This window comes from Saccopteryx bilineata, chromosome 2 (assembly GCF_036850765.1).
Source record: "Saccopteryx bilineata isolate mSacBil1 chromosome 2, mSacBil1_pri_phased_curated, whole genome shotgun sequence".
Lineage (NCBI taxonomy): Eukaryota > Metazoa > Chordata > Mammalia > Chiroptera > Emballonuridae > Saccopteryx > Saccopteryx bilineata.
Window position 1 is genome coordinate 294,008,583 of NC_089491.1, and position 14,408 is coordinate 294,022,990.

Below are 14,408 nucleotides of genomic sequence, written 5' to 3' on the forward strand. Positions count from 1 at the left end.
GATTTTTTTTACATTTAGGAAGTTCACATGTGTAATTTTTAATAGTTAAAATTTCAAAGGAATCAACATTAAAATTGGGTTTGTAATACCCTTATATAGTTTTCAGTTTTACAATTCTTCCCTTCCAGATTCTGTGATAGATAGAAATTTAGAATCTTGGCAGATGGCCAGGTATAGTCACTATAATCTCTAGGTACTTGATAAGAGAATTAACTTGAAGATAATTATTGAAAGAATGATTTCTTTCTCCTTGTTGGCCTTTGTTAACTTGTTCTGTCTTATTAAGTCATATGACATTATTCTTGCATAAACTCACTCTTTTATAGTTGTTTTTTTTTTAGCACATTTGTTTTTAATTTAAGACCATTTATTCACACCTCCTTCTTTCCTTCAGCTATTTTGGGCAGGACAAATCACCTCAGCTGTCAACTCTCTTTCTCTTTATTCATAAACATCACCGGTATATATTTATAACATTCATTTGTTATTCAGTATTTTAGAGATGAGAAATTTTAATATATAAGAGAAGAGAAAACACGTGATTCTGTTATCTGTAGAAACGTAGGAGGATGTTAATGGTTTCTTATTTTTTTTTTTTTTAGTTTTTTTTTTTTAATAATTTTATTTTTTTAATGGGGCGACATCAGTAAATCAGGATACATATATTCAAAGATAACAAGTCCAGGTTATCTTGTCGTTCAATTATGTTGCATACCCATCACCCAAAGTCAGATTGTCCTCTGTCACCTTCTATCTAGTTTTCTTTGTGCCCCTCCTCCTCCTCCTTTCCCTCTCCCTCTCCCCCCTCCCCCGTAACCACCACACTCTTATCAATGTCTCTTAGTTTCACTTTTATGTCCCACCTACATATGGAATAATGCAGTTCCTGGTTTTTTCTGATTTACTTGTTAATGGTTTCTTAAGTAGCTAAACCAAAGTTTAATTTAGAACTGTTTCAATTCACACAGAATAAACTTCATGGCTAATTGTCTCATTGGTGTTTCAATTTCAGCTTTTAGTGATGATAAGGATTGTGTGTTTAATTGGACAGTAAGAATTTAAAGATTTGCCTTTTTTGTCTCTTGCTCTTAAAATTTATAGTAAAATTGATTGATTATGAGAGAATCATAGTCAATATTGTTCTTATTTAGAAATATATGGAGGGAACTCACATGCAGTGGGTTCCTACTAAGTGCTGAATGTTTCCTGGGTGATCGTTTTTCACTAAATTTTTAGGTAGTTCTATATACACAGGTTTGTCTGACCCTTTAGTATTTTTGTTGTTTTCTTTTTGATAATGCTTGCCAAATAGAATTTAAAAGCTTGCTCGTAGAACATAATGCATGTCTAATAGGAACACCTACCCTCTGGTCTACTGTAATAATAGACTCCCGACTGAGCCTTGCCAGCCTTCTTCCTAACTGAACACGTGGGAACACGGGTGGGGACGGGGAGACCTAACAACACAATGGCATGTCATCTCATTCAGCTCAAATCAACTCTGATCGCATTTCCTGTTCCTGGAAAGTGAATTAGGAGCACCACCTACAAATGGGAGGAGCAGCCTGCTATTGATATTATTTATTTTGTCATAAAACTGATGCTTTCTAGGTCCTGTTTTCTTGCAGATCTGCCGTCATCTCCTTCCATTCTCATTCCTTCAGGAAAACTAAGCTTTCTTCTGCCTTAGGGCCTTTGCTCTAGCTCTTTCTTCTCCCTGGGAAAAAAAGCCCCGCAATCTTTATGAGACTGACACGCTAGCTACTGTGCTAAGGAGGCACCTAGAAGCAGCACAATCTTTAGGTGGCCAGTTCTATCTTACTCATCTGGTCTCAGGGCAAGGTCTCCTTCTCGGAGGAGTCTCTCTTCACTATCCATTTGAAGTTACTCCGTATTATATTACCCTCTTATTTTCGTCAATTATCACTGCCTGTCCTTTAACACACTGATTTACGAATTGCTTAGCAGTGTGCGCAGCGTGTAAGCGCTGTTAGAGCAGAGTTTGTGCCCGCCTTGTGCAGCCCCTGGACAAGGACCCGACCAGGAACAGCCAGGACGTGTTCGCTGGTCGTATCTGCTGGATTTTTTTCTCGGACTCCCACCACCTATGGATTCGCAGCTTGAGACCCATCCAGACTGCCACTCCCTGGTTGTGTCACTTGAGAGATGAATTGATTTTGTCCTCCATTTGTGAATCTCTTCTACCTGGCATGCCTGTTATAAGACTTAAATAAGATAATGTGTGAAGAAATGTATTTAAACCAGTAAAGACCCATGTAGTGTTAGGTACCGCTAATGGATGGTTTGTGCTGCCCCGCTGAGAGTTCATGCCAGGGCCTGAGCACTGTCCTACCTAACCGGCCAGCAGCCCTATTCATAATTCTTTTACCCTGCTACGGACAAAGAAACTGAGAGTTCAAGTCAGCACTTAATTTTTCAGTCGCTGAAGTTGGACTCATGCCCAGCGCTCTTTCTCTTCACAGCTTAGCCTTATGGGCTTTGTCTCATAAATTTATATAACTAATGTTTAAATTCTAAATAATGTTACATGATTGTTTCATTCATTATTTTTCTTTTCCTTTTAAAAGATCCTGATGAATTTGAGCGAATATACGAACCTCTGGATGTCAAAAGTAAAAAGATTCACGTCGTGGACAGTGGCCTCACGTTTAACCTGCCCTACCCCCTGATCCTGAGGCCTCAGAGGGGAGTGGATCTTATCATCTCCTTTGACTTCTCTGCAAGGCCAAGTGACTCCAGTCCTCCCTTCAAGGTAAGAAGACATGACACAGCATTCTGTTGTCCGCCATGTTCCTCTGCATCCTTGTAGGTATCTTAGTCCTCTTGACCCCAATTTCTGATCTCAGCCTATTTTCTACATTATTATGAATACTATTTTTTTTAAAACACAGATGTAACTCAATCACTCTCCTGAAGGAGAAGAAAGGAAAATGTGTGGTCCTGACAAGGACAAGGATGATACAATGTATCTTAAGTGCAGGATAGAAATTAGGCTGAGATCTGGGAGTTCATGGTAAAAGGTAATTAAAACCAGGCATGGGGCATGTGCACTGTGAGAAGGGAAGAGGAACTATCAGGGGAAACGGACGAAAACCAAGGAGGTGAGCACTTTTTTGAAAACCAAGTAAAGATATTGAACAAGAAAGCTCTTGGTGAACTGGCCAAGGGAAGTTTCAGCAGAGTTGTAAAGGCACAGATCATATTTCTGTGATTTGAGGGATGACTGGAAGTTAGGAAAATAGAGACAATTCTGTAGACTCTCCAAGGAGGAAGGAGATGGACTATATTGGATGGAGCATATGGCAACAGGAAAATTGTGTACGGAAGATGGGTTGCTAATATAAAAAACTTGAGCATGCTGATGGCTAGGAGTCATTAGGCAGATGTGACTGGAGAATGGAAAGATGATGTATATGATAATGTCACATCCCCGGAAAGCTTGCAGGGGTGAGGAGATATAAAAATACAGGTGGAGAGTAGTTAAGAAACATCCATCTCCGGGCAAGATGAAAGGGAGGAATTAATGATTATGAAGAAAGTTTGTTGTTAGGCATGGAGAAGGGAAGTTAAGGAAATACTCATCTGATGACCGATTTACGAATTGGAATTAGGAGTTAGTGTTATCTATATAGGAATTAGGAATTAGTGTTATCTTTAGAGAGTGAGAAGACTGAGGTAGTGAAGATGAGGGTGGGGACAATAAAAATCTGCCTCTGTGAAGATAAGAGAAAAATAAGTTCTGAATAAACAACATAGAAAGATTTCTGGGCTGCTCTGTGGCCTCACCCAGATGAGACCATCACAGTTACTGGTCTCTCCGCCTGGAACACCTCACACTGTCTTTAGACTCATCTCCAATGTTATCTTTCTTGACCTCCACAGGTTTAGTTTCAGTATGAAAAACAGTAAATTCCACTAATACAGCACTTTTGATTGCATATGGTTTGTATTTATTTATATATACTGATCACAAAAATTAGGGAATATTTCAAAATGAATATGAAGCAATAAAGTATCCCCTAATTTTTTATTATTATTTAATTATCATTATTACTTTTTAAAAAAATTTTTCTGAAGTTAGAAGCGGGAAGCAGTCAGACAGATTCCTGCATATGCCTGACTGGGATCCACCTGGCATACCCACCAGGGGGTGATGCTCTGCCCAACTGGGACGCTGCTCCATTGCCACCAGAGCCATTCTAGCACCTGAGGTGGAGGCCATGGAGCCATCCTCAGTGCCCGGGCCAACTTTGCTCCAATGGAGCCTTGGCTGCAGGAGGGGGAAAGAGAGATAAAGAGGAAGGAGGAGGGGGAGGGGTGGAGAAGCAGATGAGCACTTCTCCTGTGTGCCCTGGCCGGGAATTGAACCTAGGACTTCCACACACCAGGCCAATGCTCTACCATTGAGCCAACTGACCAGGGCTTCCCCTAATTTTTGTGAGCAGTATATATATCACTTCCCTGTCTGTGAACTCTGTGAGGACTCAAACACACTGTGTATGTGTGTGTGTATGTGTGTGTGTGTGGTTTTAATTATTTTGTTCTAATTGTCTTATGAATGCCAGCCAAAATATATATAGGATATTTTTTATGCATGAATGAATGAAATGCTATAAGAAAGCTGGAGTTAGTATTCATAGTTGATAGATTAAGAAGTGGAAAGTCACCCTGGCCGGTCTGCTCAGTGGTAGAGCGTCAGCCTGGTGTGCAGGAGTCCCGGGTTTGATTCCCGGCCAGGGCACACAGGAGAAGCGTCCATCTGCTTCTCCACCCCTCCCCCTCTTCCTCTCTGTCTCTCTCTTCCCTTCCCACAGCCGGAGCTCCATTGGAACAAAGTTGGCCCTGGTGCTGGGGGTGGCTCCATGGCCTCTGCCTCAGGCGCTAGAATGGCTCTGGTTGCAACAGAGCAACACCCCAGATGGGCAGAGCATCGCCCCCTGGTGGGCATGCTGGGTGGATCCCAGTCAGGCGCATGTGGGAGTCTGTCTAACTGCCTCCCCGTTTCCAACTTCAGAAAAATAAAAAAAAATAAAAAAAAAAAAAAAAAAGGAAAGAAATGGAAAGTCATAGAGATAAAATGAAATGGTCCATGATCTGGAATCAAGAAGTCAGTGGTAACCCAGACCCTCTGACACTTGGTTGCCTTTCTGTCATACTGTAATTAAACTGCTCTCAAGACTAGTAATGGTTATAACTCTCTAATACATATATATCCTCATATTTTAAAAATGCTTTCATATTTTGTCTTTCCTGAGGCAGTTAGTGCTATTCAGCCAAGTAGATAAGCATTGGTGAGATAAGGTATCTTATCACATTCACAGATTAAATAAAACAATGGGCAAAATCAGCCTTGCCCAGGACCTGCCTGGGGAAGTGCTAGGTAAGATGTGGCCAAGCTGGACCAGATTCCAAGGCTCCCGATAAGAATCTCATGCCCTGTGCTATCACCAGCTGCCCATTTTGTGCACACTACACACGTACTTGTTTCTGCTCTGTGTGCCACGCACAGGAGTCAGTGGTAAACCAGGGTTCTTCATCTCCATAACATTTTAGCTCTGGGGAGGGGAAGAGTTTTACATGCAACAGTCATTTGGAAGGAAGACGTGAAACTTACTGTTATAGTAAGTATGTAAGTATGCACATTATAGGAGATCTGTATACGAAAGGATTGGTGTGGCCCAGAGTAGACGAGCAGAGCAGGAAAATAAATGGACCACGACAGAAACAGCACAGAGATGGCAATGAGCACATTGGAGGACCTGTAGTGAGCTAATTAAAAATGATAGGTTTTAAGTTTCCATTAGGAGGGCATTAGGGGAGAATTTCAGACTGGATGATGGGAAAGAGAAACTTGGCAAAGAGCTTCCAGCAGAAAAATGACTTCATGAAATTGGAATTTTAGGATGATTAATCTGACAGCGGAGAGTGGAAGGAAAAAAGATGAAATATTAAGAGGCTTTACTATAACCCAAGCTTAGGGTAAGGAGGCCCTGCACCAGGGCGGGTGATTGTGAAAACCAAGAGCAGAATATCCCATGAGCAGCAATGGGAGAGTGAGTCTAATGGATGACTCTGAGATCATAGCTCGGAAGCTAGTTCTGGAGGTGGAATCACTATTATTCCTCTCACCTATGGCAGTGTAAAAGGTCAAAGCCCTCATTCTATGTGTGAATCAGAGTCCCACCGCCTCAATGGGTTGATGTTGGAAGAAGGTTTTAGTATATTACCTTGTATCTCCAAAAAGAACCATTATAGTTGTTATAAAGTTTGTTAGTTTGTAAATATGGTGTGAATTCATTATTTCTATTAAGAAGAATATGTACTCATTATAAAAAAGTTGGAAATTTGGAATATATATCAAATGCTTCTGCTATTTTTAAATAGCACCTGCTGATACTTTAGTATTTTCTTCTCTCTCATGTGTGTGCGTGTGAGTGTGTGTGTGTATGTGCACTAGGGTCATATAGTTTTGCACACTGCTTCTTTCTACTTAAAATTATATCATGATTTTTCCTGCATGCTGTTAAAAATAATTTTTATATAATTATAAACACAGCATGGTATTTTTATTGTGACTATGCAAGAATTTATTTATTTGTTTGTTTATTTATTTATTTATTATTTTTATGCAGTGAAAGGAGTGGAGGCAGAGATAGACTCCTGCGTGTGCCCCAACTAGGATCCACCCAGCAAGCCCACTAGGGGGTGATGCTCTGCCCATCAGGCATGTTACTCCGTTGCTGAGCAACCAAACTCTTCTTAGCACCTGAGGCAGAGGCTATGGAGCCATCCTCAGCGCCTAGGGCCAATTCACTCCATTCGAGCCATGGCTGCAGCAGGGGGAGAGATAGAGAGGAAGGAGAAAGGGAAGGGTGGAGAAGCAGATGGGCGCTTCTCCTGTGTGCCCTGACCGGAAATCGAACCCAGGACTTACACATGCTGGGCCGACACTATACCACTGAACCAACCAGCCAGGGCAGCACATGAATCTTTAATCACACTTTACATTATTTTCTTAGATATGTATTAGTTTATGACTTTTGATAAATATTTCAAAATCGCTTTACAAAAGAGCTGCACCAATTTACTTTCTTATATCAGGTTGCAGATGCAAGTCCTTGTTTTACATGGCTTTGTTGGGCTAAAAAATAATTTAAAACAAAGTTAAAAATTTACAATATGACAGAAAGCAAAAGAAACACATTTTTTGCTTCAGTTTCCTCCTTTTTGTTTGTGAGTTTAAATAGTCTGTTATGTTTATTGTAGACTTGTGTTTTTAAACTATGATTAATTAGATTATTAGTGTTGCTGCTATTCATTAATAAGAATTATTTTATATATTTTTTAATTTTTTTTAATTTATTGAGCTGACAGGGTTTGCCAAACTATACAGGTCTCAAGTGCACAACTCAATATGACACAACAGCACACCCTCCCCCACTGTCCCCAGCAAAGCCTCTCTCTGCCCCTTCCCCCACCTGTACCCTGCTCCCCGACCTCCACCTGCCCTCTCCCTCTGGCTCTTGCCGCTCTGCTGTCTGTGTCTGTGTGTTATGTGTACATGTGCTTTTTGGCTACTCTCTTCACCTTCTTTGATCCAGTCCCTACTTCTCCTCTTAAAGATATTAAAGTTTGCCTCATTTTGTCAAATATGATCAAATGAGTCATTTTATATCTGATGCTTTTAATGGTTTAAATATTTAGTTTAAATATTTATATAGTGATTTCTTCCATTGGTTTTATTTTTGAAATTCATATTCATATCAAGATCATTTACATATGGATTAACAGTTTTCTTTTTTATGATATTTTAAAACATATTACCTCATTAATCTTTTTTAATATAAGAGGTGTATAATAACACAATCCCTGAAATATTTTTACATTATTTGTGATAATTTCTTTGTTTTTCTTTTTTTTTTCTTTGTGACAGAGACAGAGAGAGTCACAGAGAGAGACAAATAGGGACAGACAGACAGGAAGGGAGAGAGATGAGAAGCATCAATTCTTCAGTGTGGCACCTTAGTTGTTCATTGATTGCTTTCTCATATGTGCCTTGATGGGGGTGGGGGGGGAGTAAAGCAGAGGGAGTAACCCCTTGCTCAAGCCAGCGACCTTGGGCTCAAGCTGGCAAGCCTTGCTCAAACCAGATAAGCCCGCGCTCAAACTGGTGACCTTGGAGTCTCAAACCTGGGTCCTCCATGTCCCAGCCCGATGCTCTATCCACTGCGCCACCGCCTGGTCAGGCAATGATTTCTTTACTATATATTATTCTTATAGAACACCGGGATCTGTTTTCTGTTTATCCTTTGTATTCTAATGGTCCATCTGACAATCTGACTGTTCTTATCTTAGTACCACAATTCATTTTAATAATAGTACCTGTATTATGTTTGCTGTCTTAAAGAATCTACCATAGATGTTTCCAGCTGTGCATTCTCATAGATGTGCTTTAGGATTATGTTGTCAATTCCTTCCATCCCACCCCTCACCTCTACATTTATATACCTCCTTTTATTATTGGTTTAGTATAGTACAAAACCTATCGCTCTAGAAATAGTGACTTGTCTTTTCCAAGATGAAATGAAAAGAAAATTGCAATGTATCATATTAATACATCTTTTTCTCTAAAAATGAAAATTTCTTGGCTCACCGCATTCTTTTCAAGTATTCTTTTCAAACGTGTCTGCTCTACTCATCATCTGTGTCATTGTTTCTGTGTTTATAAGCAGAGAAATGAGACATCAGAGAGGAGATGGGTTTTCCATCCTGTAATCATGGTCTCTACAGCCGCCGGCTTTAATCTATTCCGCAGCAGAATCATATAAGAAAAGGGAAAGTTTTCATTGCTTCCTAATCCCAGCATAAAATATCTATCTAAAAATAGCTTGTCTTTTACCTCATTCAGTTCCCTTTTCCTCTTTCTCCACACATACACACATCATTGGTCATACTCTTGACTCATGTTTTGTAAACACTGGAAAGCTCTTCTTTCTCTTTATTCTCACGCAGTTGATTCACAGCATGAACTTTTGGTTTTACTATATTTTGATGTTGAATAGTCGTGAATGAATAATTTTTTAAACAGTGCTAGACAAGAAACAACAGGCTGAATAATTCAACTGAATAGGAGGGAAGGAGTTAGTGATAAAAGTCCTCTCAAGTTTCAAACAAGGAAGTATTTATCTACGTGGGATTTTCAGTGAAATACACTCATACAGAGGTAGGCAAAAGTAGGTTGACAGTCATGAGTATTCAATACACAGTTTATTCCTGTATTATTTAATTTAATTACTGTATTATTTTCCAAATGAATAACTATAAACCTACTTTTGCCTCACCCTGTCTTTAGCTTGGTAGTTTACAAAACAAATGCTTTAATACACATTAAATCTTCTGTTTTCCCATATTTCACTTTCTTTGTAAATGGCTTTGAGAGAGAGTTGATGAACTTAAACTCATGACATTCCAGAAGTATGAAGAATGTTGGAAGTTCAATGAACAGTATATTATTCTCTTAAATTTAAGGGGCTATTTTAAAGAGCTTCTTTTCTTAAGTAGAAAATACTGAAGTTCTCAAAATACATTATCTTATTTAATCCTCACAGCAATCCTGACAAAGATAAGAGCATTAGCTTTATTTGACGGTTGATGTAAAATGAGATGCTGAGAAATAAGGAACAGGTGAGATACAGAAACAGTGGGTTTGGGAGCCCACGGTTTCAGGGATAGTGAACTCCCTGCTCCCTGCTTGGTTGTGGGTTGGTCGGTTGGTTGTTTTAGTTATGATCTCCGTGGGGCCATTAGAGGAGTGCCACTTGCATACTTCAGCCCTCAAATAATTTTTTTAAGATTTTATTTATTGATTTTAGAGAGAGGAGAGAAAGAGAAGGGGGAGGAGTGAGAAACATCAACTCATAGCAGTTGCTTCTCATACATGCCTTGTCTGAACAAGCCTGGGGCTTAGAACCAGCGGCCTCAGTGTTCCAAGTCAATGCTTTATCCACTGCTCCACCACAGGTCAGGCCTCCAAATAATTCTAATAGCAATCTTATGAGATATGTACTATTGTTACATACTCATATGTATCCTTGTTTTATACTCAAGGATATCGAGTGTGGAAACAATAAGAAATGTGCTCAAGGTCCTATGGTTCACACTTCAACTCAGGCAATCTGGCTCCAGCGTCTGTTTCTTATTTGTCCCACTTCCCCTCAAGCTACATATAAATAGAAATAAACTCTGCCACTGCACCTCTCCATAATGACTTCCAGTCTCCGGTTTAAATGTAATATTGTGTGTGTGTGCTTACTCACTGCCTTACTCAGCCTGGACGCAGACGCAGAAACAAACTGAAAGTCGCAGCAGCCGACAGCAAACACGTACTTCTTGTTCACGTTACGTGTCTGCAGCTACAGATCAGCTGCTGAGACTCCGTCCCGTGTGGCTTCTCATTCTGGGGAGGGATGCACGTAACATATGAGGGAGCTAATATGTAACAACAGCCACACAAGCTGCCATGCTCCACATTCCTCTGGACGGCCCACTTCTGGCCACTGCACACATAATAATAATGTACTCACGCCAGAAGCTCAACTTCCTTTCACAAACAGAAGCAGAAGAAAAAAATCAAAACCACAGACTCATCTCTAAACATTTAAAGTAACTCATTTTGCAAACATAAAATTTATTAATTATAATTAATTGCACGGAAATGATACCATTTAGAAATTCAGTACCAGAGTGTTCCTCATTCGGCTGCATCAGATTCTTTGATTCCTAAGGGCAGTGGTGGGAGTTAAATAATTTAACAACCAGTTCTCTGCCCTAATGACAGTTTTAAGTATAACAAAACAATATATCAAAAGGTAGTTTATCGCCTGACCTGTGGTGGCGCAGTGGATAAAGTGTCGACCTGGAAATGCTGAGGTCACCGGTTCGAAACCCTGGGCTTGCCTGGTCAAGACACATATGGGAGTTGATGCTTCCAGCTCCTCCTCCCTTCTCTCTCTCTGTCTCTCCTCTCTCTCTCTCTCTCTCTATGTCTCTTCCTCTCCTCTCTAAAAAAATGAATAAATAAAAAATTTTTTTTAAAAAAGGTAGTTTATTATTTCATGCATTAATATTTAAATAAGAACAATAAAAGAGGTACACAAAACTATATAGATCATGTTAAGAATTTATAAATATTAATGAAAAAATATTAATACCTGACAATAACACTGTTATTTAAGATATTTTCATATTGTTTCTTGTTTGGTGTCCTCACTTGCAATTTTTTTCACCAATGGATGGAGAGAACATTACTATGGGCGCTTAGAAAACGCTGTTGCGCAAATGAATATTAAAAAGGAATAAAGAATGTCAATTTGTGGTTTTCATATTGGGCAGCTGCCCAGGTGCCCACCTTAGAGAGAACAAGTGCCATTTTAACAACCAGTTCACTGAACTCAACAAAAAATTAAGTATTGGTTCTCCCAAACCAGTGAGAACTGGCTGAATCCCACCACTGCCTAAGGGTTAAAAAGCATTGACATGGTTTATAAATGCTCAGAACCCATAATACTTTTTCTATAGTAATTACATCTATATAATTTCATTATTTTTAAAAAATTATTTATTTGTTCATTTTAGTGAAAGAGGAAGGGGGGGAGAGAGAGAGAGAGAGAGAGAGAGAGAGAAAAGACAGGAACAACTATCTATTCCTGCATGTGCCCTGACCAGGGATTGAACTGGCAACCTCTGTGCTTCTGGATGGTGCTTCAACCAACTGGCCTATCAGGCGAGGGCTCATTTCATTTATTAATAAATTTTCCAATGCCTCCTATGGAGCTAGCCCTGAACCAAAAAATAACAATACTGAGTTTGCTAGCCCTGAACCAAAAATTATCATAACAGTACTGTGTTTGTTCTTAGTGTACTTTTCATTTTTTGAGATTGATGAACTTCTTAAGAGTGGGGTCATTGTTTGTCTTAGCAAGAAGCACACTGCCGGCACAAAGGATACGTCTAATGACTATCAAAGCATGGCCAGACCAATGGAATAAAGACGGAAATTCCCAAATTCATCGTTCCCCTTTCTTCCACAGGAACTTCTACTTGCGGAAAAGTGGGCTAAAATGAACAAGCTCCCCTTTCCAAAGATTGATCCTAATGTCTTTGATCGAGAAGGATTGAAGGAGTGCTATGTCTTTAAGCCCAAGAGCTCAGATGTGGAGAAAGATTGCCCAACGATCATCCACTTTGTTCTGGCCAACATCAACTTCAGAAAATACAAGGCTCCAGGTACGCTGGCAGTAAATTTAGTCCGTAAAGTAGGAATCTGGGGAAGGAACAAGCCAGATAGATGTTAAGCTAGTTCACACTGGCACTTGCTGTACTGACGATTACAGTTTTGAATGCTTCTCTTACCTTGATGAATCGCTACTATCCTGAGACCCCAAGTACTCCCTGTTTTTCTCACTCCAAAATCTCCTGGGTTCTTCACAATCCAGAAACCAGAGGGTTAACAACAAGCTCAGTAAAGGTCTCTAAGGACTATGGAGAAAAAGTGATCTTTTTCTAGATGGTGGAGGAAGAAGAAGAAGGTATCAATAGGGATAGAAATTATTATGAGTCACACTTCAAACAAGAGAAGGAAAAATTGGCTGGCATGTTTAGTCCTTGAGCAGTAAGTGGAGTACTTGAACCCTAGAGAGTTTTTTATCACTGTTAATTCTCAAGGAGAGGCTGGATAGGGGATTTCTGTGGCATGAAGGGAATCAGATAATGTTTGGTCTGGGTTTCCCCCAAAGCAGATTCTGAGCAAAGGATCCAAGTACAAATAGTTTATTCGGGTGAACGAGGGAACTGTAGAAAGGAGATAATAAAGGGCAAGAAGGAAGGCAAACAACAGAAGAATGTGTTAGTGAGCAGGCTACCAGGAAGAGGACTTGATCCTGCTGGGATGCTGGGAAAGCCTAGGAAATGGAACAGACCTTATGCCCTGAAATCATCCCCTTCGCACAGTAAGAGACTAGAGAACTCCGGTGTTTATATTCTGTCCCTAGAATCTTTGGTCCGCTGCCTGGGGCAGAGTGTTATTTTTTAGTTTCCAGCCTGCTGCAAGTCAGCTAAGCAGCCTTCCATAATTGCGGGGACGGGTGGGAAGACCTTAGTTAGGCACAGGGGTATAGACATCGGCAATTGGAAGTTGCCCAGTCAAAACAGAAATCCTCACCCAGAGAATATGGGTGTGGACACAGAGTGTATACTAGCGATTACAAGTCCCCAGTGGGGACTCCCAGTGTTATGTTTATGGCTAATTTGTGTGTTTTATTCCCTGGGTTTTAGAGATATTTTGTAGTTTTTGAAATAACCCATTTGAGACTCTTCTGATATTTAGGTGTTCCAAGAGAAACTAAGGAAGAGAAAGAAATAGCTGATTTTGATATTTTTGATGACCCTGAATCACCATTTTCAACTTTCAACTTTCAATATCCGAATAAAGCCTTCAAAAGGCTGCATGATCTAATGTATTTCAACACCCTGAACAACATTGATGTAAGTATCTCCAACAATCGCTGACAATGTCAGATGTTTCATATCACATGAACATAGCACTGCCTTATTTTAATTAATTAAAAATAAAAACAAGGCTTATGGATGACACTACCCAAATTGGATCATTTTATTTTTCATGAATTATTTTATTACTCTCCAGAAGAACCCTATAAAATTCAGAGATAAGAAAACTAAATGCCTCCAAGTTGGCAGAGCTCATATTTTACGCTATTATTTTATTGATAGATTGATTCATACTCAGCTTCTTACCCAAATATCTAAATGTATTTGTTACAAGAAAAAATAAATTAGAAGTAGGAAGAAAAGTGATAAAAAAAGATATATAAATGTAGGAAAGTGAATGGAACCAAAAGTGTAGTTAATGACTGCACTCATGCTTTTAAACGTCTCTATTCAGCCCTGGCCGGTTGGCTCAGCGGTAGAGCGTCAGCCTGGCGTGCGGGGGACCTGGGTTCGATTCCAGGCCAGGGCACATAGGAGAAGCGCCCATTTGCTTCTCCACCCCTCCCTCCTTCCTCTCTGTCTCTCTCTTCCCCTCCCGCAGCCAAGGCTTCATTGGAGCAAAGATGGCCCGGGTGCTGGGGATGGCTCCTTGGCCTCTGCCCCAGGCGCTAGAGTGGCTCTGGTCGCAACAGAGAGACGCCCTGGAGGGGCAGAGCATCGCCCCCTGGTGGGCAGAGCATCGCCCCCTGGTGGGCAGAGCATCGCCCCCTGGTGGGCGTGCCGGGTGGATCTCGGTCGGGCGCATGCGGGAGTCTGTCTGACTGTCTCTCCCCGTTTCCAGCTTCAGAAAAATACAAAAAAAAAAAAAAAAGTCTCTATTC

The 14,408-nt window shown here is 40.3% G+C and overlaps 1 protein-coding gene across 2 annotated transcripts in view; it reads left to right on the top strand.

The window, feature by feature from the left end:
- Positions 1-14,408, top strand: part of PLA2G4A (phospholipase A2 group IVA) — a 153,323-nt gene that overhangs the window by 129,334 nt on the left and 9,581 nt on the right. For both annotated transcript variants that reach the window (XM_066261359.1, XM_066261360.1), the window contains 3 exons: positions 2,589-2,773; positions 12,111-12,306; positions 13,406-13,563. In XM_066261359.1, coding sequence (XP_066117456.1) covers positions 2,589-2,773; positions 12,111-12,306; positions 13,406-13,563 — 539 coding nt within the window. The remainder of the gene's footprint in view (positions 1-2,588; positions 2,774-12,110; positions 12,307-13,405; positions 13,564-14,408) is intronic.